The following is a 27,617-nucleotide window of genomic DNA, read 5'->3' as shown; positions in this document are numbered from 1 at the left end:
AAACATATCCATTCCCTCAACTGTTCCACTTAAGGCTTTGTTTCCAGGCCCTTGGTCATGCTTCCAGCTTGTCAGTATCCTATTCAAATTGTGACACCCAAAACAAGACACAGCACTCCAGACGTGGTCTGACCAAGGAAGAAGATAACAGTACTGTGGCTTCCCTTTATCTGGACACTCGACTTCTGTTGATGCGCCCTTGGATAGCATTTGCTTTCTTTGCTGCTACGTCACACTTTTGACTCCTGGATCGTTTTCACATGTACTACTGGGAAGCCAGATGTCCCCCATCTTATATATTTGCTGATGATACCTGCCTATATGCAGAACCTGACATTTGTCCTTACTGAAATTCCTTTATGGCGTTTAAAGGCCATTTTTTTCTCCAGAGAGCTCCCAGTGGTGTCACCTGGCTCTTGCCCTCCTGATTAAACACGGACAATAATCCTGTGAGGTTGGTTAGGCTGTGATGCAGTGCCTGGTCCCCAGGGTCACCCAGCTAAGTAGGGATTTGAATCCAGGTCTCCCAGATCTGAGCCTTTAACCACTATGCCACACTTGTTCTCTAGTGAGACTCTCAGAAACTGCATGTGCATGTGTGTTTCCTTAAAGCTCAGTTGTGATGTTCTGGTGTTTGAATTCAAAGTTGTATACACCTATAGCAAAATAATTAACGTAACAGAAGTAAGTACAGTATACTAGAAGATTTATGGTAAAGTTGGCTAGGAAGGGGGAGTTTGGAATGCTGGGGGTGAGAGGTGATTGGCTGGGAGTTTGAAAGGGGTTTGAATGACGACAACAGAACAATCATGACTTTGGCTAATTAAACATTCTGTGTCCTTTTAAATGTGCTTGTGGGAAGCGGGGATTTTGTTCTTGTTTTTATTCTGTATTTTCTGTTTTTGTTCTGTAGTTTTGTGCTGTGAACTGCCCGATATCTTCAGATGAAGGGTCATATACAAATTTATTAAATAAATACTAAAAAGTAGTCATAAGCAATAAAACATAAAAAAGACCAACCACGGTGAACCATTTCCACATAGATCCCAAGGAGCTAAAAAGCAGAGATGCAAAAAACCTGACAGCTACGAACCCCTATGGCACATTCACCCCTGGCTGGACCACACACATCCCCGGAGATTAAATCTAGCACCCTGGTACTTGTCTTTTCAGTTCGTGGCAGGAAAGGAGGTTTACTCAGTAATGTAACTTACACACTTGGTTGTCCCAAAGCGCAGAGTTCTGGGTCTGCGTCGTCCTTCTGGCTTTTGTGTGCCACGTCTGCAGTCTGGCTTTCTGAGAGATTAGTCTCATAGGCCCTCTTCATCAAATGCGCTTCTGCACACACCTGGCCATCTTTGGTCACTGGCCAGGTTGCAATTCAATCTTCAGCTCAGACAATTACCGGTAGTACATAGTCTAAGAGGTGCCAGTGGTTTGACAGAGGGTGCCTCCAAGATGTTTTGAATTTATTTTGTCGAAAGAGTGTGTTGGTAATAACAAGGTAGTGCGCTGCACATATCGTCAAAAGTAAGATTCCGTTCTGGTTGCTGTTGCCAATTCCTCCTTTCCCAATATTCCCAGGCCCCAGATCGAAATCTCGCCCAACTCTTGCATTAAAATCGCCCAGGAGGTTAATTTGATCCTCCTCAGGCGTCTGTGATAGGATGGTATCCAGCTGAAAATAAAAATGTTCTTTAATGTCTTCATCAGCACCCAGTGTTTGTGCATTAAGTGCTTAGAATAGTAGCCTGTTGGTTTCTGGTGAGTTTTATTCAAAGTGTGAGACATACATATGACACTCTCCACATGATTATCTCTTCATTGACTGTTTGGCTTTCAGTTTGGGGTCCCTGAACCTGTAATGTATCACTTTATGGCTTCTCCATTTGCAATTGGAATATGGCCATCCCCACTGACAGCTTAAGATTGTCCAGGCTGCCAAGTAAATCTTCATCCTAACACATATATGAAGAACATCCATAATCGAGCAACCATTGGTTTGAGTTCTTTCTTTTTGTATCACATCTGTTTACAGCTAGATGCTTCTGTTGCAAAAGAAGATTGCATTCTTGATCTCTGCTTCTCTGATTTTGATTTGGTTGCTAAAATGAAGGGGATTTTGCTGGTTTGGAGCTTCACAAAATTGGGATACGTGTCCCTCTTTGTTATATCTGAAGCAAATGACTCTTTGGGATGGAGCCTTGGCTCTCTTCTGAGACTGTGACATGTATTTTGAATCACTGGAATTTCCATTCCTGGCTGGAATGATTGCTCTTTTCTCCACACACTTTTCTCAGATGGCCAATGACATCAGTGAGCCTGAACCTTGGTTTGCCATCTATGAGAGTGGCAAATGTCCCGATTTTTAACCATTATTATTAAAATCCATCAGTGTGGACCATTTGACTGTCTGAAATACTATCCAGAATAATAGACACTGCTAGGTCATTCTGCTGTTCCCGTCTCCTTATTAAAGCTGCACCTCCTCTGGCTTTTTCTTCCCGGATAGAATTCCTGGTGTTATGTCTTGAAGTTCTCACCCTGGCCACCAGGGGTATCATAATGTGTACATAGTTTTCACTCAGGTCCACCTCAGTTAATTTAGGCAGGAAACCCTGGGTGGTTGTTACAATGTTGACAGCTGGCTGCCTATAAAACTGTTTTCAGTTTAGTCCAGTTCCGGCTTACTTATAAAGAACTACAGTGGTACCTCGGGTTACATACACTTCAGGTTACAGACTCCGCTAACCCAGAAATAGTACCTCGGGTTAAGAACTTTGCTTCCGGATGAGAACAGAAATCGCGCTGCGGCAGCGGGAGGCCCCATTAGCTCAAGTGGTGCTTCAGGTTAAGAACAGTTCCAGGTTAAGTACAGACCTCCAGAACGAATTCAGTACTTAACCCGAGGTACCACTGTACTTGGAGAAATCTCTGTGTCGTCTGCTATGTCCACCCACTATTCAATTCCTCCCTCTCTCAGTCTGGCTTCCATTCCTCTCTTCTACAAAATTAAACTGCTCTGGGTGAGGCAAGCTGGGCCTCTGATCAGCAAGGGGCTTCTGGCTGCCCATAGGAATAATGTACGTATTCCTAAACCATAAAATGCGGGAGGCAGCGGAAGACAGGAGGGCCTGGCCTGCTCTGGTCCAGGGGGCACGAAGAGGCGGACACCACTAAGCAACAACAATCCCTAAAAGAAAATCTTCCCCGTCCCAAGGGTTAAAAGCAAGTGACCTGCCTTCCTAGAGCGGACGGAAATCCTGCGGGAGGGGGCAGGTCCTCCAGAGCAAGGAGGGAGAACTGGGGTGCTCGGCGCTCCAAGGGTTAAGAGGAACTGAGCCGGGTTCCTAGAGGGGACAGGAAAGAGGGGGCGAGGGGGCGGGACCTCCGGGGCCAAAGAGGGGCCTCTGGTCGCTGGTCTGGGCAGCTTCTGCCTGGGGTGAGTCTCCTCTCTCTCTCCCCCCCCCCCCCCGAGGGCGCAGTGGGGGGAAGGGGGTCCCGGGGCTGCAGGGGGACCCCAAGTCCAGGGAGGAGGAGGAGGGGCTCTGCTTGGCTTCTTGTCTCCCCAGCGATGCTGCTGAATCCCAGTTGCTGGAAGGAGCGCAGGGGGAGAGAGGGGCTCTTGCGCCCCATCCTGCTGGGGGGCTTCCCATTCAGGCCCCTGTGAGAATCAGAGGAACATGGAATCGTAGAGCTGGAAGGGAGCCCGAGGGTCATCTAGTCCAACCCCCTGCAATGCAGGAGTCTCTGCTTCCCTGAAGGTTTCTGAGCAGAGTTTGGACGTCCAGCTCTCAAGGATGTGTGAGTTGAGATTCCTACATTGCAGGGAGTTGGGTCATATGACCCCCAGTGCCCCTTCCAGTTCTGGGGTTCTGTGAAAGAAGCTTGTGGGGTGGGGCAGGCATCCGAGAGCTCAGTCAAGAGGAGAAGGGGGCAGGATATTCCCCAGGAGGAACCGCCACCAGGCTGCCCTCTCTTTGGCCACCCAAAGCTCTTGAGTGGGGAAACGACCAAGAGGGCCCCTCTGCCAACCTGAGCCCCCAAGGGGGGGGTAGTGAAGGAGGCCTTTCTTTAGATATTTGGCTCCTGTGAGGACCTTGAACTGGGCCCAGAAGTGAATGAAATTAATAAAGAGAAGGAGCCCAGCCCATAATCCGAGGACTGCATTTTGCAGCTGTTTCTGAGTTGTCTTCAAGGGCAGCTGCACATGGAGGGCATTGTAATGATCCCATTGGATCCAGAGCATGGAATACCATGGCCTCCTCCTCTCGTCCCAAAGAGACTGGGGCTGGCAAACTTGCCAGAGCTGGAAGGGGGCACTGCTAGTCACTGAGGCCACCTGGGAACCTCTAAGCAGATGTGGTGGTGGTGGTGGGGTTATGCTATGCCACATTATTGTTATTTTAATTATTATTTATTACCCATCCTTATGATTTTAGGGCAGATTTCAACATTACAACAGTATAACAAAAACAGTTTAAAACCACTTACAATCACAGAAATAAGGTGAATCCTACTGTACTTCCTTTTAGCGCTGTCCTTTGGCCCTGCCCACATGAACTTTGGGCTCACCCACTTGACCCTCAAGGTGTTGCCAGATAAATCACGTTCCTTGTAGGGGAACTAGATGATTTCTTCTTCTTCCTTCTTCCTTTTTTTCTTAAAGAAAGCTCAGAGTCTGGGTCCTGGTTCCTTCCAAGACTCATCTACGCTTACTCAGGGAACCACCTTCTTCTCCTTCCCGTCTATCAGTTTTATAACAGAACAATGTCTTTCTTTGTAGAATTTGCCAGCACCTCACTTTCGGACGGACAGAACTTGGAAGAGGACCAAAGGGTTCCTTCTGATCTTTTGGAGACTTCCTGAGAGTGAAGATGCATAAGCAAGACTCAGCTGGCCCTGGAGCAGGAAGAGACCATGCTATGGAAACTAGGAGCAGTGCAGGATTCTGGGAAAACTCTGTGCAGAAGATCTTAGGTGAGGAGCACACCCTTCGCTCAGAGGCGCAGAGCCGGCAGTTCCACTGGTTCTGCTACCTGCAAGTCAAAGGACCCCGTGAGGTTTGCAGCCAACTCTATCACTTTTGCCGCCAGTGGCTGAAACCAGAAAGGCACACGAAAGCTGAGATGCTGGACCTGGTGATCTTGGAGCAGTTCCTGGCTGTCCTTCCAGCAGAGATGGAGAGCTGGGTGAGGGAATGCGGAGCAGAGACCAGTTCCCAGGCAGTGGCCCTGGCCGAAGGTTTCCTCCTGAGTCAGGCGGAGGAGAGGAAGCAGGTGAGAGAGACTTTCCTCTGGATACTCCCAAGGGGCTCCAAACAGGAGGGCCATCCTTTTTCGGAAACATCCAAGGAATGAGATGTGATATATCTGAAGTTTTTTTCCTCTGCCACTCCTTTTCTAACCCTTCCCCGCATTCTCTATTACAAATTCTTGTTGCTCTTTCAGGAAAAGGATCTGTCTGCAGAAACGGGTCCTGATTCCTTTGAGGCAGAGAGGACTTTGTTGGACACCAGAGAGAGGCCGCTGGGTAAGGAGGAAGGAATTTCTTCTCAGTCCGGCCACATCCTATTATTCTCAAAATAATCTGTGGTTTCTGTCTGTGTTTTGGGTATGACACTTGGGGCCAAGAACCCAAAGGAGATCAGATATATTTCAGCATAACTAAAATATGAAATTGGGACAAATTTCATACCCCTGAGAGAAGTATCATGCACTCCTGGCTTCCCACTTCCCTTTGTCTCTCGCAGGTGAAAGAAGGATGCCGGCAAGACCTCCTCCTCCATCTCTTCATCCTGGTGGAGGGGAAGCAGCGGCTGAGGAACCGGATCAGGTAGGGGGAAGGAGCCTTGGAGGGGGGGAAGGATGAGGGGTGGGGGAGACAGGGCATTTCTGGGGGCAAATGAATCTCTCTCCTCTTTTTTCTTCTGTCAAATCTGGAAAACTAGCGTGCTTGCAGAGACAGAATGATTTGAAGAAATAAACATACAGTTCCATCCATTTTCACTAAGATTCATGCCCATCATTAAAAACAGCATGAAAGATTCCCAAAACATTAAATTATGCACCCACAGTCAAAATGTGCAGCAAACAAATCTGATTAATGCAATGCAGGCAGTAAGAGCAACGTGCAGGAAAGAATCTTTATGTTGTGTAAGAAATGGACCTTTTTTCTTTTAGGGTCCAGTTTGTTTTGAAGATGTTACTGTTTGTTTCACGGCTGAGGAGTGGGCGTTGCTGGATCCTGCCCAGAGAGCTCTGCATAAGGAAGTCATGGAGGAGACTTGGAGGATCATGAACTCTCCCGGTAAGGTTCCCTGTTTGGTTATAATACTTGTTTAGAAATTCAGTCAATATTTTTAGATCAAAAACCTCCCAGATTTTGATGGATCTCAACTTTGCCACCTAGAGTATCAGGAGATATGTGTTAATCTGAATTCATGATATGGTTTATCTCTGTATGAGATTGACATAACTCTAATATGACATGAAAGCCCCCATGGTGTCTGCATCCTGAAAGGCATTCAGGAATATCCTGAGTTCACACACATCAGGCATTATCAACACATGCAAATATAGGATTGCTCATTGCAGGATTCTCAGCTCCCCAGTGGGATCCACCCACCCCCTGCAAGGGGGTGTAAAGGCAGGTTGGAGACAGAGATGTCTAGGTTCAGATCATTGCTCACGATCGCAAGTCTTTCACCTTGTTGTTAAACGGAAACAGGATGACGAAAGATGGGCAAGGTGAGAAAGAGGCAGGAAGATCTTGATGGAATTATAGAAATTGTAGGAATCACTGCCCCCTCTCCTATTGTCAGGGGCTGGACTGAGGAGGAATGGTGGGGGCTGCCCCCCTTCTCCTGAACCTTCCCGTGGGCAAGAGGACAGTATAGATTTAGAACCGTGGTTTGCGGAAGGTCACCGTTCAGAGGCTGCGGAGGGGTGAAGCGGGGAAATATTGGAAGAGGAACAGCAGGAAGAAGAAACACTAGGGAGGGACAGCTGACAGACTTGTGTCTTTGGAAAGCATTCTTGACCCCCTTCTCCCAGGACCAGGCGAGCATTGAGGGCAGGAGAACAAGCATTGCTTTGCAAGCATTGAGTATTGTGTCGGTAATGTCTATATCTCTTGCAGTATGTCTTTATTTCCCACTTTTGTAAAGAAATCTTTCTCTTTCTTTATTAGCTTGTTAGATGTATCCAGTTTCTTCCCTTCCCTTACTTTCCTCTGATACACACTTTGCTGAATAAAATAGCCTCTCAAAACTATAAAAAGTGGCGGGTTGGCTCTACACTAGAGCTTCCCCGCTTTCCCCTTCCTTTCAAATCACACACAATCTCTGTTGTTGTTTGTTAATCTTAATGTTACTCCAACTTATTCCATCCTCACTTGTATATATTTCTTAAACCTGCATTCTGGAGAGGGTTGCCATATCAAAAAAGAAAAGAGAAAAACTCAAAATAAACAACCATGGGATTCTCTCCCCCAACCATCTCTTACACAGAATGAAATCTTATCTCAGTTCAAACCTTAAATCCATGCAGCCGAATGTACCACAGTTTTTTGTTGCATCTCCTCCAGCCCATTCCTTTACTTTAATTGCCAATTAACATCCAATTTGTAGGATGACCTCTGCTTCCAGAAACGGAGTCGGGGGGTGGGTGGGGTGGGGGGGTTGCAGCAGACAAAGTGCTCCTGCCCCAGTGCCTGTCTTCCATGGGGAAGCGAATGCCAGACCCCAGGGCCCGTTCCTCCCCTGCCCTGAGAGGAATCCAGAGAATGCTTTAACCCCACCATCCTCTTTATCTGCATTTCCCGGCGATGTCAAAGGAGTCATCCATTCCTGGTGCAGTCCGGAAACGGAAGCCCAATGCAGTTAAAAATGTTTACTGGGATGGATGTACCGTCTCCCATCTTGAATCTGTCACCTTCTTGACATTAGACATCACTTATCTGGGATGTGGCAGAATGGGAGGTAACATCGGGAGATTTCCCAGCCTCTGCAGAAGGAATCATTGGAGTTTTGCAAGCAGAGGTTGGGTGTGTAAGTTGAGATTCCTGCATTTCAGGGGACAGGACTAGATCACCCCGGGGGTTCGCTTGCAACTCTCTCCTTCTCAGAAAGGGTTTCCTGCTTCTAGAGCCTTTTTCACACAAAGCTGTTCCTCCTGCTTCTGTATCTAAGGGAAGAAGCAGCTCAGCATGTCAGCCAAGAGGGTTCACCAAAGAAAGCACCTCTGGGGGTGCCTGACACACGCAGCTGGTCCTGGGCTCCTGCTCTGGAGAAAGAAAACTCAGGGAGGGAGGGAAGGGTGCGCTGCTTACGCTCGTCATCTAAATCCTTTCAGTTCTTCCTCTCTCACAAGCGCTAATGAGCATTGTTCAATAATTGGGGGCTTCATATCATCCTGATGCTCTAATTCATCTCTCTCTTCATTTTAGGTGTTGAGGAATTAGAAATGAAGAAGAAGGGAAACCATCAGAAGATCCACACAGTACAGAAGCCATGTCAGTCTTTGGAATGTGGAGATAACTTCACTAACAGCTCCGATTCCATGTCTCATCAAAATCCCATTTGGAATAAACTGTATCAGTGCTCAAACTGCGGAAGGAACTTCAGAACAAAGCAATATCTCACTGACCATCAAAGAACTCATAGTGGGGAGAAACCCTATCAGTGCTTGGAATGTGGAAAGAGCTTCAATAATAGCCGCTCCCTTGGGTCCCATCAAGGAATTCATACAGGGGAGAAACCCTATCAGTGCTTGGAATGTGGAAAGAGCTTCAATAATAGCCACTCCCTTGGGTCCCATCAAAGAATTCATATAGGGGAGAAACCCTATCAGTGCTTGGAATGTGGAAAGAGCTTCAGTGACAGCATCAAACTCACTGCCCATCAAATAACTCATAAAGGGGAGAAACCATTTCAGTGCTTGGAATGTGGAAAGAGCTTTAGTCGACGCGACTCTTTCACTTTCCATCAAAGAACTCATACAGGGGAGAAACCCTATCAGTGCTTGGAATGTGGAAAGAGCTTCATTCACAAGGTCAGTCTCACTTCCCATCAAAGAACTCATACAGGGGAGAAACCCTATCAGTGCTTGGAATGTGGGAAGAGCTTCAGTATGAAGACCTATCTCACTTCCCATCAAAGAATTCATATAGGGGAGAAACCATATCAATGCTTGGAATGTGGAAAGAGCTTCAATATGAAGACCTATCTCACTTCCCATCAAAGAGTTCATACAGGGGAGAAACCATATCAGTGTGTGGAATGTGGAAAGAACTTCAATCACCGCTCCACTCTCAGTTCTCATGAAAGAATTCATACAGGGGAGAAACCCTATCAGTGCTTAGAATGTGGAAAGAGCTTCAGCAGGAAAGACCATCTCACTTCCCACGAAATAATTCATGCAGCACAGAAACTATATCAGTCCTTAGAATGCACATTGGGCCTTCCTGCAAGAAGAGCGCTTCTGTGACAACAGAGAATTCACAGTGGGGGGAAACCATTTCAATGCCAAGAGTGCGGAAAGAGCTTCACCTTGAAGCAAACACTCTCTTCCCATCAAAGAATTCATACGACAGAGAAACCCTAATAGTGCTTGAAATGTGGAAAAAGCTTCCCCTGGAATGAAAGTTTCACTTCCCATCAAATAACTTGCAGCGGGGAATATAATAGAATTATAAGATTGTAGTGTTGGAAGGGACGCTGAGGGTCATCTTGTCCAACCCCCTGGCAATGTTGTGAAGTAGTGCCTGGTCCTCAAGATCAGCCAGTGATCTTCATGGCTGAGAAGGGATTTTAGTAGTAGTAGTATTAGTAGTAGTAATTGTTGTGTTGTAGTTGTTATATTTATACCCCACCCATCTGGCTGGGTTTCCTGAGCCACTATGGGCGGCTTCCAACAAATATATCTATATAAATAATAATAAATCAAACATTAAAAACCTCCCTAAACAGGGCTGCCTTCTGATTTCTTCTAAAAGTTGTGTTGTTCTTTATCTCCTTGACATCTGATGGGAGGGGTGTTCCACAGGGCGGGTGCCACTACTAAGAAGGCCCTCTGTCTGGTTCCCTGTAACTTCGCTTCTCGCAGTGAGGGAACTTCCAGAAAGCCCTCGGAGCTGGACCTCAGTGTCCAGACTGGACGATGGGGGTGGAGATGCTCCATCAGGTCTACTTGGCCGAGGCCATTTAGGGCTTTCAAGGTCAGCACCAACACTTTGAATTGTGCTCGGAAATGTACTAGGAGCCAATGTAGGTCATTCAGGTCTGGTGTTATATAGTCTCAGCAGCTGCTCCCAGTCACCCGTCTAGCTGCTGCATTCTGGATTAGTTGTAGTTTCCGGGTCACCTTCAAATGCAGCCCCACGTAGAGCGCATTGCAGTAGTCCAAGCGGGAGATAACCAAAGCATGCACCACTCTGGTAAGACAGTCTGTGGGCAGATAGGGACTCAGTCCGGGTACCAGATGGAGCTGGTAGACAGCTGCCCTGGACACAGAGTTGACCTGCGCCTCCATGGACAGCTGTGAGACCAAATTGACTCCTAGGCTGTGCACCCACCCCATTTAGGACCAGGGAGTCCCCCACACCCACCTGCCCCCTGTCCCCCCCAAAACAGTACTTTCTGTCTTGTCAGGATTCAACCTCAATCCATTAGCTGCCACCCGTCCTCCAACTGCCTCCACTCACACAGGACCTTCAACGCCTTCACTGGTTCTGATTTGAAAGAGAGGTAGAGCTGGGTATCATCCGCATACTGATGAACACCCAGCCCAACCCCTGGATGATGTCTCTCAGTGGCTTCATGTGGATATTGCAAAGCATGGGGGGAGGACGGAGCCCTGGGGCACCCCACAAGTGAGAGCCCAGGGGTCTGAACACTCATCCCCCCAATACCACTTTCCTGACAGGGCCCAGGAGGAAGGAGCGGAACTCCTGTTGGGATTTATGATGCTCTGGGGTTGACCCCTCAGTCTCCCTGACCTTTCCGGGCGTCCTCCCAGTAAGCACAACTCTGGAATGGCACGTCCCCTCATTCCAGTGTGCCCTTCAGCAACATAAACCAGCTTGATTTATGCACACTAATCTTCTGTCATTGCACAGCAAGAAGAATGAACCATCCGTAGATCTAAACTACGTATTTATTTACACTGTATTACACTGGACTTCTTTGGATGCAGCCTAGAATAGCATTTGCTTTTTCTCAGCTGCATCACACTGTGAACTCAGGTGGAGCTTGTGGCCCACCAAGACCCCTAAGATCTTTTTCACATGCACTGCTATGTCCCCCATCCTATATTTGTGCATCTGGTTCTTCCTGCCTAAGTGCAGAATCTGACCTTTGTCCCTATGGAAATTCATTTTGCTTGCTTGCCCCCAGTTCTCCAATCTGTAAATGGTAATCCTGAATCCCGATTCTGTCCTTTGTGCCTTCCCTCCCAGTCTGGTGTCATCTGCAAACTGGACGAGCATCCCCTCAATTCCTCCATCCAAGATTGACAGATGGAGCAAAACAGGCCCCGAACAGAGCCCTGCAGCCCGCCCCCCCCCCCGTCACCAAACTATGGCGTAACCTCATGGGGGGTGCAGTCGCCTCTCCTCATGAAGGATGTTTGAGGAGTTGGAGAAGGTTCAGAAAAGGGCTGCCAAAATGATCAAGGCGGACTTTGCTATGAAGAAAGGTTGCAGCCTTTGGGGCTCTTTAGACTTCAGAGCAGTGCTTCCCAATTAGCTAATTACTGAGCCCCCCCCCCCCCCAATTTTCAAAAGCCAAGCCTGGACCAGAGAAAGTGGAGGGAGAGTTGCATCTCCTGAAAGTGGAACTCAAAGACATCCAAGGAGTCGGAATGTTGGAAGATTCAGGACAGGTAAAATTAAACGCAAGGCAGTGTTCACCTGTGGAACTCCCCGGCACAGGAGGGAGAGGGAGAGAGGGGGAGCTGGCTTGCCAAGGGTTAAAGGAGATTGAGTGGGATTCCTAGAGAGGAGAGGAAGTCAAGGGGGGGTTGGGGGCCGGGAACTCCCCCAGAGGAGGAGGGGCCTTTGTCTCTCTCTTCTGCACGTGCTGCATCCGTGGCGCCTCCGGGGAGCCGGTGAGTCTTTGCTCTTCTTGCAAAGGGTGCAATGGGGAGAAGAGGGGGGTCCCCGGGATGCAGGGGGGTCCAGTTGCTGGAAGGGGGAGCAGGGGGAGAGAGGGGCTCTTGCGCCCCAGTCCTGCTGGTGTTCCGATATTTGGGGTACCAAATGTGAGCCCCTTGAATTGGGCCAGGAAATGAACTGGCCATCCAAGCAGCTGTTTGAGAGGGGAATTAGATGTGTTCTCAAGGTTGTGGGGCTTCAGTGAGGAGGGGGGGCCCCATGGATGCCCCATGGAGAAAAGGGGGAGAGAGAAAGACAAGGAGTCAAGAGAGGGAGCCCGGCCACTTTTGCATTTGGGCAGCTCCGCCTAGAGGGCACCGCCATGGCCTCGTGGGGTCCAGAGCATGGAGGACCCTGGCCTCGTCCTCTCTCTCTCAGCTGGAAAGGGATCCTGCTAGTCACTGAGGTGAGTGTGTGGGATCCAGGAGAAGCCCCAGACATGCTGGCTGGGGGGAGGTCAAGCTACAACACAGTATTTTTATTTTTATGATTGATCATTACCTGCCTTTCTCCTTAAGGTCCCAGAGTAGCTGCCAACATTAAAGCACAAGATTAAAACTCAATATTGCACTTGCTTCTTAGTGCTGTCCCTCAAGGGCTTGGCCAGATCAGGATCTGACCCTCAGAACAGAGAAAAAGGGATCCCACCCCAGCAGTGTGTCTGGAGGACGTTGGAGATGCACAGTGCTAGAAAATGAGACAGAAACAGAAAAGGAGAGTGCCCTGAAATGGGGGTGGGAGGGAGAGCAACTCTTGAGGAGCCCCACTCTGCCCTAGTGCCCACATTACACTCGGAACAAATGAATCATTGTTCTGACTTCATTCCTGGGCTGAAAACACGGAGAGGCAGGAGCCACCAGGTTGATTCATCTCACAAAAACACCTTCATTTGCCTCCACTTTTGGGCTGGTCACTTTCCCCCTAGGAGGGCGAGAGGATTTCTTCTTCTCCTTCCTTCTTCCTTTCCTTCTTCAAGAAAGCTCAGAGTCTGGCATGTGGTGCAGTCCAGTCCTGGTTCCTAGCAAGACTCATCCACACTTGCTCAAAGAACCTTTCTATTCTCCTGACAGCGGGTCAATTTTATAACAGAACAATATATTTCCTTTGCAGTATTTGGCAGCACCTCTAAATCAGACAGTCAGAACTTGGTCAAATAAAAACTGGATTCCTTCCTAAAGATGGATGAGGAAAACTCAGCTGGCCCTGAAGCAGGAAGAGGCCATGCTATGGAAACTGGGAGCAGTGGGAGATTCTGGGAAAGCTCTGGGCAGAAGATCCTGGGAGAGGAGGACACCCTTCGCTCAGAGGTGCAGAGCCAGCAGTTCAGGCAGTTCTGCTCCCAGGAGGCCAAAGGACCCCGAGAGGTTTGCAGCCAACTCTATCACTTTTGCCACCAGTGGCTGAAGCCGGAAAGGCACACGAAAGCTGAGATGCTGGACCTGGTGATCTTGGAGCAGTTCCTGGCTGTCCTTCCAGCGGAGATGGAGAGCTGGGTGAGGGAATGCGGAGCAGAGACCAGTTCCCAGGCAGTGGCCCTGGCCGAAGGTTTCCTCCTGAGTCAGGCGGAGGAGAGGAAGCAGGCGGAGAAGAAGCAGGTGAGAGAGACGACTTTCCTCTGGATGCTCCCAAGGGGCTCCGACAGGAGGGAGAAGATCCCTAAATCCCATCCTTTTTTTGGAATGACACCCCTCAAGTTTTTATCCCAGCCATTCCTTTTCAAACCCATCGCCGCATTCTCTAATTGCTCATCCTTTTCCCTTCTTTAACTATTCTCCACATTCTTTATTACAAATTCTTGTTGCTCTTTCAGGAAAAGGATCTGTCGGCAGAAACGGGACCAGATTCCTCTGAGGCAGAGAGGACTTTGTTGGACACCAGAGAGAGGCCGCTGGGTAAGGAGGAAGGAAGTTTTTCCTCTGTGTGGTCACATTCTGGCGATTCTCAAACTAATCTGCGGGTTCATTCAAAATTTTGGGGGAGAGACATGGGGCCAAGAATCCAAATAAGAGGAGATGTATTTTAACATAATATGAAATGGGTACAAAGGCCAGAAAGCACCTCTGAGAGAAGCATCCTGCACTCCTATCTCCCCACTTCCCTTTGTCTCTCGCAGGTGAAAGAAGGATGCCGGCAAGACCTCCTCCATCTCTTCATCTTGGTGGAGGGGAAGCAGCAGCTGAGGAACCGGATCAGGTAGGGGGAAGGAGCCTTGGGGGGGAGGAAGGATGAGGGGTGGGGGAGACAGGGGATTCTGAGACTTGCATAGGCATATTGATCTGAATAAAACAAGGTGGAGTTCCCCCATTTTCACTAAGATTCATACCCATCATTAAAATACACTCTGAAAGAACTCCATTAAAGCATTAAAATAAGCACTAATAATCCAAATGTGCAGCAGACCAATCCAATTAAAACAATCCAGGCAGGAAGCAAAAGAGCAACGTGCAGGAAATAATCTTTATGCTGCCTAAGAGAAGGATATTTTTCTTTCAGAGCTCAGTTTGTTTTGAAGATGTCGCTGTTCGTTTCACGGCTGAGGAGTGGGCGTTGCTGGATCCTGCCCAGAGAGCTCTGCATAAGGAAGTCATGGAGGAGACTTGGAGGACCATGATCTCTCTGGGTAAAGTTCCCGCTTGGGTCATAATATCTTTTTTGGAATTCAGTAGATATTTCTCTGGGACAAACCTTCCATATTTGGATGGATCCCAATGTTGCCACCTAGAGCACCTGGGATTCTCACACCCCACAGCTCACCTTGAATGGAGGGGACTGTTTTGTCTGTGAATATTGTTCCTCTGCTTCTGTCTTTTTGCACAGGGATCAGGATGTGTATAAGCTTTCTGAGTGTTGCTTCTGTCAGGTTTTTGTTTCTGTCCATTTTTGGTTGAGCAAAGGGACTTTTTATTTTAAGAAATTGATTTTTATTGGAAGTTTTCCAATTAAAATAGAATAGAAATTAGAGTATGTTAAGCTCAAGCTCTTTGTATCCTTATTCCAGACACAGAAGAGCGAACCCTCCCAGCTCCCACCTGGGAGCCTCGTCCCCTTTCCTCAGCCCTTCATCTGCTCTCCATCACCTTCCTGTGTGTATCCTCCCTAATCCAAGATATGAAAATTCAAAAAAGACTTCCCATCTTCAGATCTTCCTTTATCACAAATGTTCATTAGCATTATTCAAAAACTGAGAACTCCATTTCTTTCTTAGGCTCTGATCTGTTCCTCTCTTTGTTGCAGGTGGTGATGAATTAGAAATTAAGAACAAGGGACAACACAACAAAATCCACACAGTGGAGAAGCCATATCAAGATTTGGAGTGTGGAGAGAACTTCAGTCAGAGCTCCCATGCCACTTCCCATCAAAGAAATCCTATTGGGAAGAAACCCTTTCAGTGCCTGGAATGTGGAAAGAGCTTCAGTCGGAAGGATAGTCTTACTTCCCATCAAAGAATTCATTCAGGGGAGAAACTATATCAGTGTTTAGAATGTGATAAGTTCTTTACTACAAGAAGAGACTTCCATCGACATAAGAGAATTCACAGTGGGGAGAAACCATATCAGTGCTTGGAATGTGGGAAGAGCTTCAATCACAGCTCACACCTCAAAACCCATCAAAGAATTCATACGGGAGAGAAGCCCTATCACTGCCTGGAGTGTGGAAAGAGCTTCAGTCAGAGCTCCGGTCTCACTTCTCATCGAAGAATTCATACACGGGAGAAACCATGTCAATGCTTAGAGTGTGGAAAGAGTTTCACTTGGAATAATAGTCTTACTTACCATCAAAGAATTCATATAGGTGGAAAACCATTTCAGTCCCTGGAATGTGAGAAGTTCTTTACTACAAGAAGAGACTTCCATCAACATAAGAGAATTCACAGTGGGGGGAAACCCTATCAGTGCTTAGAGTGTGGGAAGAGCTTCAGTCGGAAGGATAGTCTTACTTCCCATCAAAGAATTCATACAAGGGAGAAACTATATCAGTGCTTAGAATGTGATAAGTTTTTTACTATAAGAAGAGACTTCCATCGACATAAAAGAATTCACAGTGGGGAGAAACCATATCAGTGCCTGGAATGTGGGAAGAGCTTCAATCACAGCTCACATCTCAAAACCCATCAAAGAATTCATACAAGGGAGAAACCATTTAATTGCTTGGAGTGTCGAAAGAGCTTCAGTCGGAAGGCTAGTCTCACTTCCCACCAAAGAATTCATATGACGGAGAAACCCGAATAGTGCTTAAAATATGGAAAGAGCTTCAGCTGGAAGAAAATCTCACTTCCCATGAAAGAACTCACAGCGGGGGAAAGCCTGGAGTTATAGAATACAGTGGTACCTCGGGTTACAGAAGCTTCAGGAGGATGAGAACAGAAATTGGGCTCCGGCGGCAGCAGAAGGCCTATTAGCTAAAGTGGTAACTCAGGTTAAGAACAGTTTCAGGTTAAGAACGGACCTCCAGAACGAATTAAGTTCTTAACCCGAGGTACCACTGTAGTAGCTTTGGGAGGAATCTTGAGGGTCATCTAGTCTAACCAACTGCAATGAATCCTCTTGATGTTTAGTCAGAATCTCCTTTCTTGTTCTGTTCTTGTGGGGTCACATGGTTCTTCACCTCCTTTTCAATCATGAGAATAACTGAGTGTTAGGTTAGGCTCCCCAAGGCTGTCCAGTGAGCTTCATGGCCAAGTCGGGATTTGAACCCAGGTCTCCCAGGGTGTAGTCGAATACTCTGGCAATATACTACACTGGCTCTCCCATGAGACTCTTAGAAATTGTTCATGCATTTGTGTCTGCTTAAAATTTGGGTGCCATATTCTGGTGTTTGTGTCTAAAGTTGTATACTCCTCTAGCAAAGTCATTTATGTAATAATAGTAAGTCAAGTTCAATATTATAATAGATTTAAGGCAATGTTATCTGGGGGAGGGGCTGTTGATTGGCTGAGAGTTTGGAAGGGTGTTTAAGTAAGTACAACATAACCATCAGGCCTTTGGCTAATTAAACTTTATCATTTTAAGCGTCTTTGTGGGAGATGGAAATATTGGTGTGTTTCACTTTTGTTTTTATTATGTAATTGGTGTTTTTATTTTGAATGTTAATGCTGGGTACTGCCCTGATATCTTCAAATGAAGGCAGTATATGAATTTTAATAAATGAAAAATAAGGTCATAAATCATAAAGGAAAATATAAAAATACTCTGGGGTGGCAGCTGGAATGAAGGGGCTGTTTGGTGAAAGACCCAGTCAAGACGCAGCTCACAGCTCTGCCCCTTGAGTGCTCTGGGAAGGGCCACCATAGCTCAGGAGCAGGACACCTGCTTGGCATGCAGAAGGGCCTGGTTCCCGTCCGCCCTGGCAGCATCTCTGAGAAGGAATGAGAGCATCCCCTGCGGAAAGAGACCTCCTGCCAATGAGCCGGGCCCAAGCTGGTGGGCCTCCCCAAGGAGGCTGGGATTGCAGCTCCCATCATCCCTCGCCATGGACCCAGTGGGCTGGGGCTGATGGGAGTTGTAGTCCAGCCACACCGGGAGGTTTGCCAAGGGCAGTGCAGACAGCGTGGAGCGGCTTGGGTTAGAAGGGCTGGAGCAGGACACCTGCTTGGCCTGCAGAAGGGCCCAGGCTCCAGGCTCCCAGCAGCATCTCTCTCAGCCCGGGCGCCTGCCGGGCCCCTCCCCCGGCTCCTCCCCGTCGCAAGGGTTAAAAGCAGCCGACCCTCCTTCCTAGAGGGGACGGGGAATCCTGGCGCGGGGGCGAGGGTCCCTCTAGGAAATCTCTCGGGATTGGAGAGAGCCCGGCATTCCAAGCGTTAAAGAGGAGCGGAGCTGGGTTCCTAGAGGGGACAGGAAATAGTGGGCGGGGCAGGTCCTTCGGCGCCCAAGCCCCTCCCCCGGAAGTGGGGCTCTGCTCGCTCTTGCCAAGGCCGGGCGGGTGAGTCTCCTCTCTCTTCCGTCAGGGGGCGGGGGGGGGGAGAGCCGTCCAGAGGGCGCCCCCCAGGCAAGGCCCCCCCCCGGCTCTGGAAGCCCCTTCCTTCCTTCCTTCCTTCCTTCCTTCCTTCCTTCCTTCCTTCCTCTCTCTCCTCTCCTCTCTCAGCATCCCTGATGCAGGTGGTTGGAGGGAAAGTCTCTGGCCCCCCAAGGCACTTCCGCGGGGGGAGGGGGAATAGATCGAGGTTTGCTGAGGGTCCAGAGGCGAGGAATTGGGGTCTGGTTGGGGACTGGGAGGGGGCAGGCTGCCCCCCTCTGGAAACACGAAGGCCTCCGAGCAGCTCCTTCTTCTTGGTCCGGGGGGAGGCGAAAGGGGACACCTTTCTCTCCCCCCCCCCCAGGAGAGGAAGGCGAGGGGAAGCAACCCCCCCCAACTCTTATTCTTAGGGAGGGGGCAAAGGAGGAGCCCCCCCCCCCGCTGCTGGGGGGAGCAGGATCGCTCCCCAAAGAGGAGAGCAAACTTGGGTCACTGGGGAGGCGAGCTTTCTCCCCCCCCCCCCACCCCGCACAACGCCCGCCCTGTACCAAGTTATTCTGACTCTTTGCCACCCTATTTGCGTAACTTAATAATTCCAAAATGGAGACACGCTTTTACTCTCGCAAGGTCGAATATACTGCCTTCGGCTGTCTTCCAGGGGCGACTCTCAAAAATCCCACTGGAAACACAGTTATGTCCCTGTGGAGATGGCAGTATGGAGTCAGTGGCTCATGTCTCTCTTCACAAGGTTTGAGGAGGGAGGTTGTTACCCCTCTATTATTGTCTATTCCGGGTCACCCAACCATTGTTGCAGTCTCCATTCTCTTGGCAGATCAAGATGTACAGGTGACAGCAAAAGGTGCAAGGGTTTTAACCGGGTCAGTTAGAATAAGAACCATCATTTGACTATTGATCCTCACCCCCAAAATGTATTTTATGTAATCAACTTTTTACCTTTATCCTCTGTAAGCTACATTTTATGTTATTGCTATGGCTGGTGGCTGATGCACATAAATATTTATTTATTCATTCAACACCCACCTTGCCCCGCTCTCTTGTGGCCCCACTTCTCAACCCCTTCCTTGCCACCCTGTACCTCACTGACTGCCCAAGCGCAGCCCTCGGGGACATATCATGGACATACAGCCCCCCCCCCGCCTGCGCCCCTGGTGGGGGCCTTCCCTGAAGCTATGACCCTGGTGTGTGTGCTCAGATCATGCATGGAGGGACCCCCAAGTCCAGGCAGACAGAGGCTCCTGCCCCCTTACTCTCTACAAAGCATGGAAGAGGGGGAACAGGGGACAGGATGTCTGCGACTCTTTCCTTCCTTTGCATCCATAGCTTTGGGGAGGGAAGGAAAGGGCCTGAAAATAAACCCCCTCCATACTGAGGAATCCGGGCCATCTACGTTGTAGTCGGACAGAAAGGTTTGTACGTAAAATACAATAAAGAGAAAAAGGAAAGCGAGACCCATGCAATCAATTGAGACTGTTGGAAGAGGGGAGGGGGCAGAGAAGAGAAAGCGCTTCTTGGTGCGGTGCAGAGTCAAGCCTAGGGAACTCCCTGCCCCAGGAGGCCAGGCTGGCACCAGGGCAGGGAGGAAGAGGGGCTCTGCTTGGCTTCATCCTCGAGGGCTGAGCTCTTATCTCCCCAGCGATGCTGCTGAATCCCAGTTGCTGGAAGGAGCGCAGGGGGAGAGAGGGGCTCTTGCGCCCCAGTCCTGCTGGGGGGCTTCCCATTCAGGCCCCTGGGTGGCCCCTGTGAGAATCATAGGAACATGGAATCGTAGAGCTGGAAGGGAGCCCGAGGGTCATCTAGTCCAACCCCCTGCAATGCAGGAATCTCTGCTTCCCTGAAGGTTTCTGAGCAATTTGGATGTCCACCTCTCAAGGATGTGTGAGTTGAGATTCCTACATTGCAGGGAGTTGGGTCACATGACCCCCGGTGTCCCTTCCAACTCTGCAGTTCTGGGGTTCAGTGAAAGAAGCTTGAGGGGTGGGGCAGGCATCCGAGAGCTCAGTCAAGAGGGGAAGGGGGCAGGAAATTCCCCAAGAGAGGAACTGCCACCAGGCTGCCCTCTCTTTGGCCACCCAAAGCTCTTGAGTGTGGGGAAACCACCAAGAGGGCCCCTCTCCCCCCCCCCTGAGCCCTCAAGGGGGGGTGTAGCGAAGGAGGCCTTTCTTCAGATACTTGGGGGCCAAAAAGAACAGCTCCTGTGCGGACCTTGAACTGGACCCAGAAGCAAATGAAATTAATAAAGAGAAGGAGCCCAGCCCATAATCCGAGGACTGCATTTTGCAGCTGTTTCTGAGTTGTCTTCAAGGGCAGCTGCACATGGAGGGCATTGCAATGATCCCATTGGATCCAGAGCATGGAATACCATGGCCTCCTCCTCTCGTCCCAAAGAGACTGGGGCTGGCAAACTTGCCAGAGCTGGAAGGGGGCACTGCTAGTCACTGAGAACCTCTAAGCAGATGTGGTGGTGGTGGGGGGGTTATGCTATGCCACATTATTATTACTTTAATTATTATAATTATAAATTAGGCATCCTCTTATTTAAATGCGCTTCACCTCATGATTCCAGGGCAGATTTCAACATTAAAACACTATAAGAAAAATAGTTTAAAACTAGGACTAGTAGATTTTTCCTTCTTCCTTTTTTTCCTTAAAGAAAGCTCAGAGTCTGGGCTGGGGTGCAGTCCAGTCCTGGTTCCTTCCAAGACTCATCTACGCTTACGCAGGGAACCACCTTCTTCCCATGTATCAGTTTTATAACAGAACAATGTCTTTGTTTGTAGAATTTGCCAGCACCTCTCGTTCGGACGGACAGAACTTTGCAGAGGCCCAAGGGGTTCCTTCTGATCTTTTGGGGACTTCCTGAGAGTGAAGATGCATAAGCAAGACTCAGCTGGCCCTGAAGCAGGAAGAGACCATGCTATGGAAACTGGGAGCAGTGGGGGATTCTGGGAAAGCTCTGGGCAGAAGATCCTGGGAGAGGAGCACACCCTTCACTCAGAGGCGCAGAGCCGGCAGTTCAGGCAGTTCTGCTCCCAGGAGGCCAAAGGACCCCGAGAAGTTTGCAGCCAACTCCACCACCTTTGCCACCAGTGGCTGAAGCCAGAAAGGCACACAAAAGCTGAGATGCTGGACCTGGTGGTCTTGGAGCAGTTCCTGGCTGTCCTTCCGCCGGAGATGGAGAGCTGGGTGAGGGAATGCGGAGCAGAGACCAGTTCCCAGGCGGTGGCCCTGGCCGAAGGTTTCCTCCTGAGTCAGGCAGAGGAGAGGAAACAGGTGGAGAAGCAGGTGAGAGAGACTTTCCTCTGGATGCTCCCAAGGGGCTCCAAACAGGAGGGAGAAGATCCCTAAATCTCATCCTTTTTGGAAAATATCCAAGGTGCTATATTGGACATCCCTAAATATTTTGCTCCTGCCATTCCTTTTTTAATAGTTCTCATTCTTTGTTTGAATCCTTGTTGCTCTTACAGGGAAAGGATATTTTTGCAAAAATGGGTCCTGATTGCTCTGAGGCAGAGAGGACTTCGTTGGACACCAGAGAGGGGCCACTGGGTAAGGAAGAAGGAATTTCTTCTCAGTCTGGCCACATCCTATTATTCTCAAAATAATCTGTGGTTTCTGTCAGTGTTTTGGGTATGACACTTGGGGGCCAAGAGGCCAAAGGAGATGGGATATATTTGAACATAAGTAAAATATGAAATGGGGACAAAGGCCAGAAAGTACCTCTGAGAGAAGCATCCTGCACTCCTGTCTCCCCACTTCCCTTTGTCTCTCGCAGGTGAAAGAAGGATGCCGGCAAGACCTCCTCCTCCATCTCTTCATCCTGGTGGAGGGGAAGCAGCAGCTGAGGAACCGGATCAGGTAGGGGGAAGGAGCCTTGGGGGGGGGGGAAGAATGAGGGGTGGGGGAGACAGGGCATTTCTGGGGGCAAATGAATCTCTCCCCTCCTCTTTTTTCTTCTGTCAAATCTGGAAAACTAGCGTGCTTGCAGAGACAGAATGATTTGAAGAAATAAACATACAGTTCCATCCATTTTCACTAAGATTCATGCCCATCATTAAAAACAGCATGAAAGATTCCCAAAACATTAAATTATGCACCCACAGTCAAAATGTGCAGCAAACAAATCTGATTAATGCAATGCAGGCAGAAAGAGCAACGTGCAGGAAATAATCTTTATGTTGTGTAAGAAATGGACCTTTTTTCTTTTAGGGTCCAGTTTGTTTTGAAGATGTTGCTGTTTGTTTCACGGCTGAGGAGTGGGCGTTGCTGGATCCTGCCCAGAGAGCTCTGCATAAGGAAGTCATGGAGGAGACTTGGAGGATCATGAACTCTCCCGGTAAGGTTCCCTGTTTGGTCATAATACTTGTTTTGAAATTCAGTCAATATTTTTAGATCAAAAACCTCCCAGATTTTGATGGATCTCAACTTTGCCACCTAGAGTATCAGGAGATATGTGTTAATCTGAATTCATGATATGGTTTATCTCTGTATGAGATTGACATAACTCTAATATGACATGAAAGCCCCCATGGTGTCTGCATCCTGAAAGGCATTCAGGAATATCCTGAGTTCACACACATCAGGCATTATCAACACATGCAAATATAGGGTTGCTCATTGCAGGATTCTCAGCTCCCCAGTGGGATCCACCCACCCCCTGGCAAGGGGGTGTAAAGGCAGGTTGGAGACAGAGATGTCTAGGTTCAGATCATTGCTCACGATCGCAAGTCTTTCACCTTGTTGTTAAACGGAAACAGGATGACGAAAGATGGGCAAGGTGAGAAAGAGGCAGGAAGATCTTGATGGAATTATAGAAATTGTAGGAATCACTGCCCCCTCTCCTATTGTCAGGGGCTGGACTGAGGAGGAATGGTGGGGGCTGCCCCCCTTCTCCTGAACCTTCCCATGGGCACGAAGCTGTTCCTCCTGCTTCTGTATCTAAGGGAAGAAGCAGCTCAGCATGTCTGCCAAAAGGTTTTCCCAAAGCAAGCACCTCTGGGGGTGCCTGACACACGCAGCTGGTCCTGGGCTCCTGCTCTGGAGAAAGGAAACTCAAGAGAGGGAGGGAAGGGTGCACTGCTTACGCTCATATTCCCAAGGGTTAAAAAGAACTGAGCTAGATTCCTAGAGAGGACAGGAAATAAATCTAAGACGGGCAGGCCTTTCAGAGGAAAAGCCCCTTCCTCCCCAGTCCCTTCCTGCAAGAGGAGGGGGCTGTGGTCTCCTTTGCAAATGGTGCTTCGGTGGCAACACCTGGGCTCTGGTGCAGTCCAGTCCTGGTTTCTGAGCCAGATTCATCCAAACTTGCTCATTTTTTGTTTCTGTCAATTTTGGGGGGACCAAAGAGATGACTAACTTTAGAGATGAAGACGATTTCATGAACGGGCCAAACAAAATCCATCCCAGAAAAGAGCCAGACTTTTCGAATCTGAGGTTGCCATAAAGATGGCTGTGGATTGTATTCATATTTCCTTGTATTAATATTTCCCATCTAAATCCTTTCAGTTCTTCCTCTCTCACAAGCGCTAATGAGCATTGTTCAATAATTGGGGGCTTCGTATCATCCTGACGCTCTAATTCATCTTTCTCTTCATTTCAGGTGTTGAGGAATTAGAAATGAATAACAAGGGAAACCATGAGAAGATCCACACAGTGCAGAAACCATGTCAGTCTTTGGAATGTGGAGATAACTTCACTAACAGCTCCAATTCCATGTCTCATCAAAATCCCATTGGGAAGAAAACATATCAGTGCTTGGCTTGTGGAAAGAGCTTCAGTAGAAAGGACAATCTCACTTTCCACCAAAGAAGTCATAAAGGAGAGAAACCCTATCAGTGCTTGGAATGTGGAAAGAGCTTCAGTAAGAGCTCCGATCTCACTTGCCATCAAAGAATCCATACAGGGGAGAAACCCTATCAGTGCTTGGACTGTGGAAGGAGCTTCAGTATGAAGGCCTATCTCACTTCCCATCAAAGAATTCATACAGGGGAGAAACCCTATCAGTGCTTGGAATGTGGAAAGAGCTTCCGTCAGAGGGTCAGTCTCACTTTCCACCAAAGAATCCATACAGGGGAGAAACCCTATCAGTGCTTGGAATGTGGAAAGAGCTTCAGTATGAAGGCCTATCTCACTTCCCACCAAAGAGGTCATACAGGGGAGAAACCCTATCAGTGCTTGGAATGTGGAAAGAGTTTCAGTAAGAAATACTATCTCACTTCACATCAACGAATTCATACAGAGGAAAAACCTTATAAGTGCTTGGAATGTGGAAAGAGCTTCACCAGGAAGGACAGTCTTACTTCCCATCAAAGAGTTCATACAGGAGAAAAACCCTATCAGTGCTTGGAATGTGGAAAGAGCTTCAGTTGCAGCTCCAGTCTCACTTCTCATCTAAAAATTCACACAAGGCAGAAACCCTATCAGTGTTTGGAATGTGGAAACAGCTTCAGTCGGAATATTGATCTCACTTCCCATCAAAGAATTCATACAGGGGAGAAACCATATCAGTGTTCAGAATGTGGAAAGAGCTTCAGTTGGAAGATATATTTGTCTTACCATCAAAGAATTCATACAGGGGAGAAACCCTAATAATGCTTGGAATGTGGAAAAAGCTTCACCTGAAATTAAAGTTTCACTTCCCATCAAATAACTTGCAGGGGGAATATAATAGAATTATAAGATTGTAGTGTTTGAAGGGACGCTGAGGGTCATCTTGTCCAACCCCCTGGCAATGTTGTGAAGTAGTGCCTGGTCCTCAAGGTCAGCCAGTGATCTTCAGGGCTGAGAAGGATTTTAATAGCAATAGTAATAATAATAATTGTGCTGCTGTTGCTGTTGTTGTTGTTACATTTATACCCCACCCATTTGGCTGGGTTTCCTGAGCCACTATAGGCAGCTTACAGCATATATATATATATATATATATATATATATATATATATATGGTAAAGGTACCCCTGCCCATACGGGCCAGTCGTGTCCGACTCTAGGGTTGTGCGCCCATCTCAAGAGGCCCGGGGCCAGCGCTGTCCGAAGACACTTCCGGGTCACGTGGCCAGCGTGACAAGCTGCATCTGGCAAACCAGCGCAGCACACGGAAACGCCGTTTACCTTCCCGCTAGTAAGTGTCCCTATTTATCTACTTGCACCCGGGGGTGCTTTCGAACTGCTAGGTTGGCAGGCGCTGGGACCGAGCAACGGGAGCGCACCCCGCCACGGGGATTCGAACCGCCGACCTGATGATCGGCAAGTCCTAGGCTCTGAGGTTTTACCCACAGCGCCACCCGCGTCCCATATATATATTTATATATATATATATATATATATATATATATATATATATATATTATGAATCAAACATTAAAAACTTCCCTAAACAGGACTGCCTTCAGATTTCTTCTAAAAGTTGTGTAGTTCTTTATTTCCTTGACATCTAATGGGAGGCTGTTCCACAGTGCGGGTGCCACTACCGAGAAGGCCCTCTGCCTGGTTATCTGTAACTTCGCTTCTTGCAGTGAGGGAACATCCAGAAAGCCCTTGGAGCTGGACCTCTGTGTCTGGGAAGAACAATGCGGGTGGAGACGCTTCTTCAGGTATACTGGACTGAGGCTGTTTAGGGCTTTAAAGGTCAACACCAACACTTTGAATTGTGCTCGGAAACATACTGAGAGCCAGTGTAGGTCTTTCAAGACCGGTGTTATATGGTCTCGGCGGCTGATCCCAGTCACCAGTCTGGCTGCCGCATTCTGGATTAGTTGTAGTTTCCGGGTCACCTTCAACGGTAGCCCCACATAGAGCGCATTGCAGTAGTCCAAGCGGGAGATACCTAGAGCATGCACCACTCTGGCACGACAGTCCGCGGGCAGGTAGGGTCTCAGCCTGCGTACCAAATAGAGGTGGTAGACAGCTGCCCGGGACACAGACTTGACCTGTGCCTCCATGGACTGCTGTGAGTCCAAGAAGAAGAAGAGTTTGGATTTGATATCCCGCCTTTCACTCCCTTTAAGGAGTCTCAAAGCGGCTAACATTCTCCTTTCCCTTCCTCCCCCACAACAAACACTCTGTGAGGTGAGTGGGGCTGAGAGACTTCAGAGAAGTGTGACTGGCCCAAGGTCACCCAGCAGCTGCATGTGGAGGAGCGGAGACGCGAACCCGGTTCACCAGATTACGAGACTACCGCTCTTAACCACTACACCACACTGGCTCTCAAAATGACTCCCAGGCTGCGCACCTGGTCCTTCAGGGGCACAGTGACCCCATTTAGGACCAGGGAGTCCCCCACACCCACCTACCCCGTCCCCCCGAAAACTACTTCTGTCTTGTCAGGATTCAACCTCAATCTGTTAGCCATCCTCCATCCTCCAACTGCCTCCAGGCACTCATACAGGACCTTCGCTGGTTCTGATTAAAAAGAGAGGTAGAGCTGGGTATCATCCGCATATTGATGAACACCTAGCCAAAAACCCCTGATCTCTCCTAGCATCTTCATATAGATGTTAAAAGCATGGGGGGAGGACAGAGTCCTGGGGCACCCCACAAGTGAGAGCCCAGGGGTCTGAACACTTATCCCCCACCACCACTTTCCTGACACGGCCCAGGAGGAAGGAGCGGAACCACTGTATGACAGTGCCCCCAGCTCCTCTGGACGTTTAAGAAGGATGTCATGGTTGATGGTGTCAAAGAAGGATGTCATGGTTGATGGGAGCCAGTGTGGTGTAGTGGTGAAGAGGGGTGGACTCGTAATCTGGGGAACCGGGTTCGCGTCTCCGCTCCTCCACCTGCAGCTGCTGGGTGACCTTGGGCCAGTCACACTTCTCTGAAGTCTCTCAGCCCCACTCACCTCACAGAGTGTTTGTTGTGGGGGAGGAAGGGAAAGGAGAATGTGAGCCGCTTTGAGACTCCTTAGGGTAGTGATAAAGCGGGATGTCAAATCCAAACTCTTCTTCTTCTTCAAAGGCCGCTGAGAGATCCACCAGAACCAGGAAACAGCTTTCCCCTCAGTCCCTGCCCCCCCCCCCAAGATCCTCAACCAGCTTCATCCAGGTCTTACTCTCAAGGAGACTCTTGGAAGTTGTGCCTTAAAATTTGAGTGTTATGTTCTGGTGTTTGTATTTAAAGGTGTATACACCTCTAACAAAGTAATTAATGTAATAATAGTAAGTACAGTAATAGAATAGATTTAAGGTAATGTTAGCTGCTAGGGAGGGGGAGGGGCCAGAGCAGTATACTAATTAAATTAATTAAAACCTCTGATGCATGAAATCTGCAGCGTTGAATTGAGTCTCGTCATAATCCTACATATTTTAATTAATGTATTTGTAAGTTCTCCCTGCAGCTATGAATGAAGACTAGGGGGCTAATCTGCATATATCTTTTTTTAAAAAAACCTTAACGTTCAAAACTGGTTTCTTTGGTGGCAAATAGAAAAATGAAGTATAACTTGTCTTCGCATCCTTGATGGAACTGTTCTCTTAAACAAAATCTGCGCCAACATT

The 27,617-nt window shown here is 48.4% G+C and overlaps 3 protein-coding genes across 7 annotated transcripts in view; 2 read left to right on the top strand and 1 right to left on the bottom strand.

The window, feature by feature from the left end:
* The window catches only part of LOC308460992 (uncharacterized protein), a 24,523-nt gene extending 14,556 nt beyond the window's left edge, over positions 1–9,967 (top strand). Inside the window, exons 3-6 of the mRNA XM_080977542.1 lie at positions 5,451–5,532; positions 5,753–5,835; positions 6,183–6,309; positions 8,449–9,967. Of these exons, the coding sequence (XP_080833668.1) occupies positions 5,451–5,532; positions 5,753–5,835; positions 6,183–6,309; positions 8,449–9,488 (1,332 nt within the window). The 3' untranslated portion in view covers positions 9,489–9,967. The remainder of the gene's footprint in view (positions 1–5,450; positions 5,533–5,752; positions 5,836–6,182; positions 6,310–8,448) is intronic.
* Positions 1–27,617, bottom strand: part of LOC308460984 (uncharacterized protein) — a 165,564-nt gene that overhangs the window by 84,397 nt on the left and 53,550 nt on the right. The window lies entirely within an intron of this gene.
* On the top strand, positions 4,561–27,617 carry LOC308460994 (uncharacterized protein). Of its 5 annotated transcripts, none has more exons than XM_080977548.1 (6): positions 4,561–4,591; positions 12,750–13,748; positions 13,964–14,045; positions 14,267–14,346; positions 14,647–14,773; positions 15,388–17,317. In XM_080977548.1, exons 2-6 carry the CDS (start codon positions 13,332–13,334, stop codon positions 16,380–16,382), a joined length of 1,701 nt encoding a protein of 566 aa, XP_080833674.1. In that variant the 5' UTR covers positions 4,561–4,591; positions 12,750–13,331; the 3' UTR covers positions 16,383–17,317. The 5 variants fall into 5 exon arrangements, with proteins under 5 accessions (XP_080833674.1, XP_080833676.1, XP_080833675.1 ...); XM_080977552.1 differs by lacking the exons at positions 4,561–4,591; positions 12,750–13,748; positions 13,964–14,045; ... (1 more) ...; positions 14,647–14,773; positions 15,388–17,317 and adding exons at positions 18,684–18,951; positions 20,904–21,396; positions 21,591–21,672; ... (1 more) ...; positions 22,333–22,459; positions 23,723–27,617; XM_080977551.1 differs by lacking the exons at positions 4,561–4,591; positions 12,750–13,748; positions 13,964–14,045; ... (1 more) ...; positions 14,647–14,773; positions 15,388–17,317 and adding exons at positions 18,684–18,951; positions 20,904–21,408; positions 21,591–21,672; ... (1 more) ...; positions 22,333–22,459; positions 23,723–27,617.

This window comes from Podarcis pityusensis, assembly GCF_964106645.2.
Source record: "Podarcis pityusensis genome assembly, chromosome: 13".
NCBI lineage: Eukaryota > Metazoa > Chordata > Lepidosauria > Squamata > Lacertidae > Podarcis > Podarcis pityusensis.
This window is presented reverse-complemented; position numbering and strand designations above follow the sequence as displayed.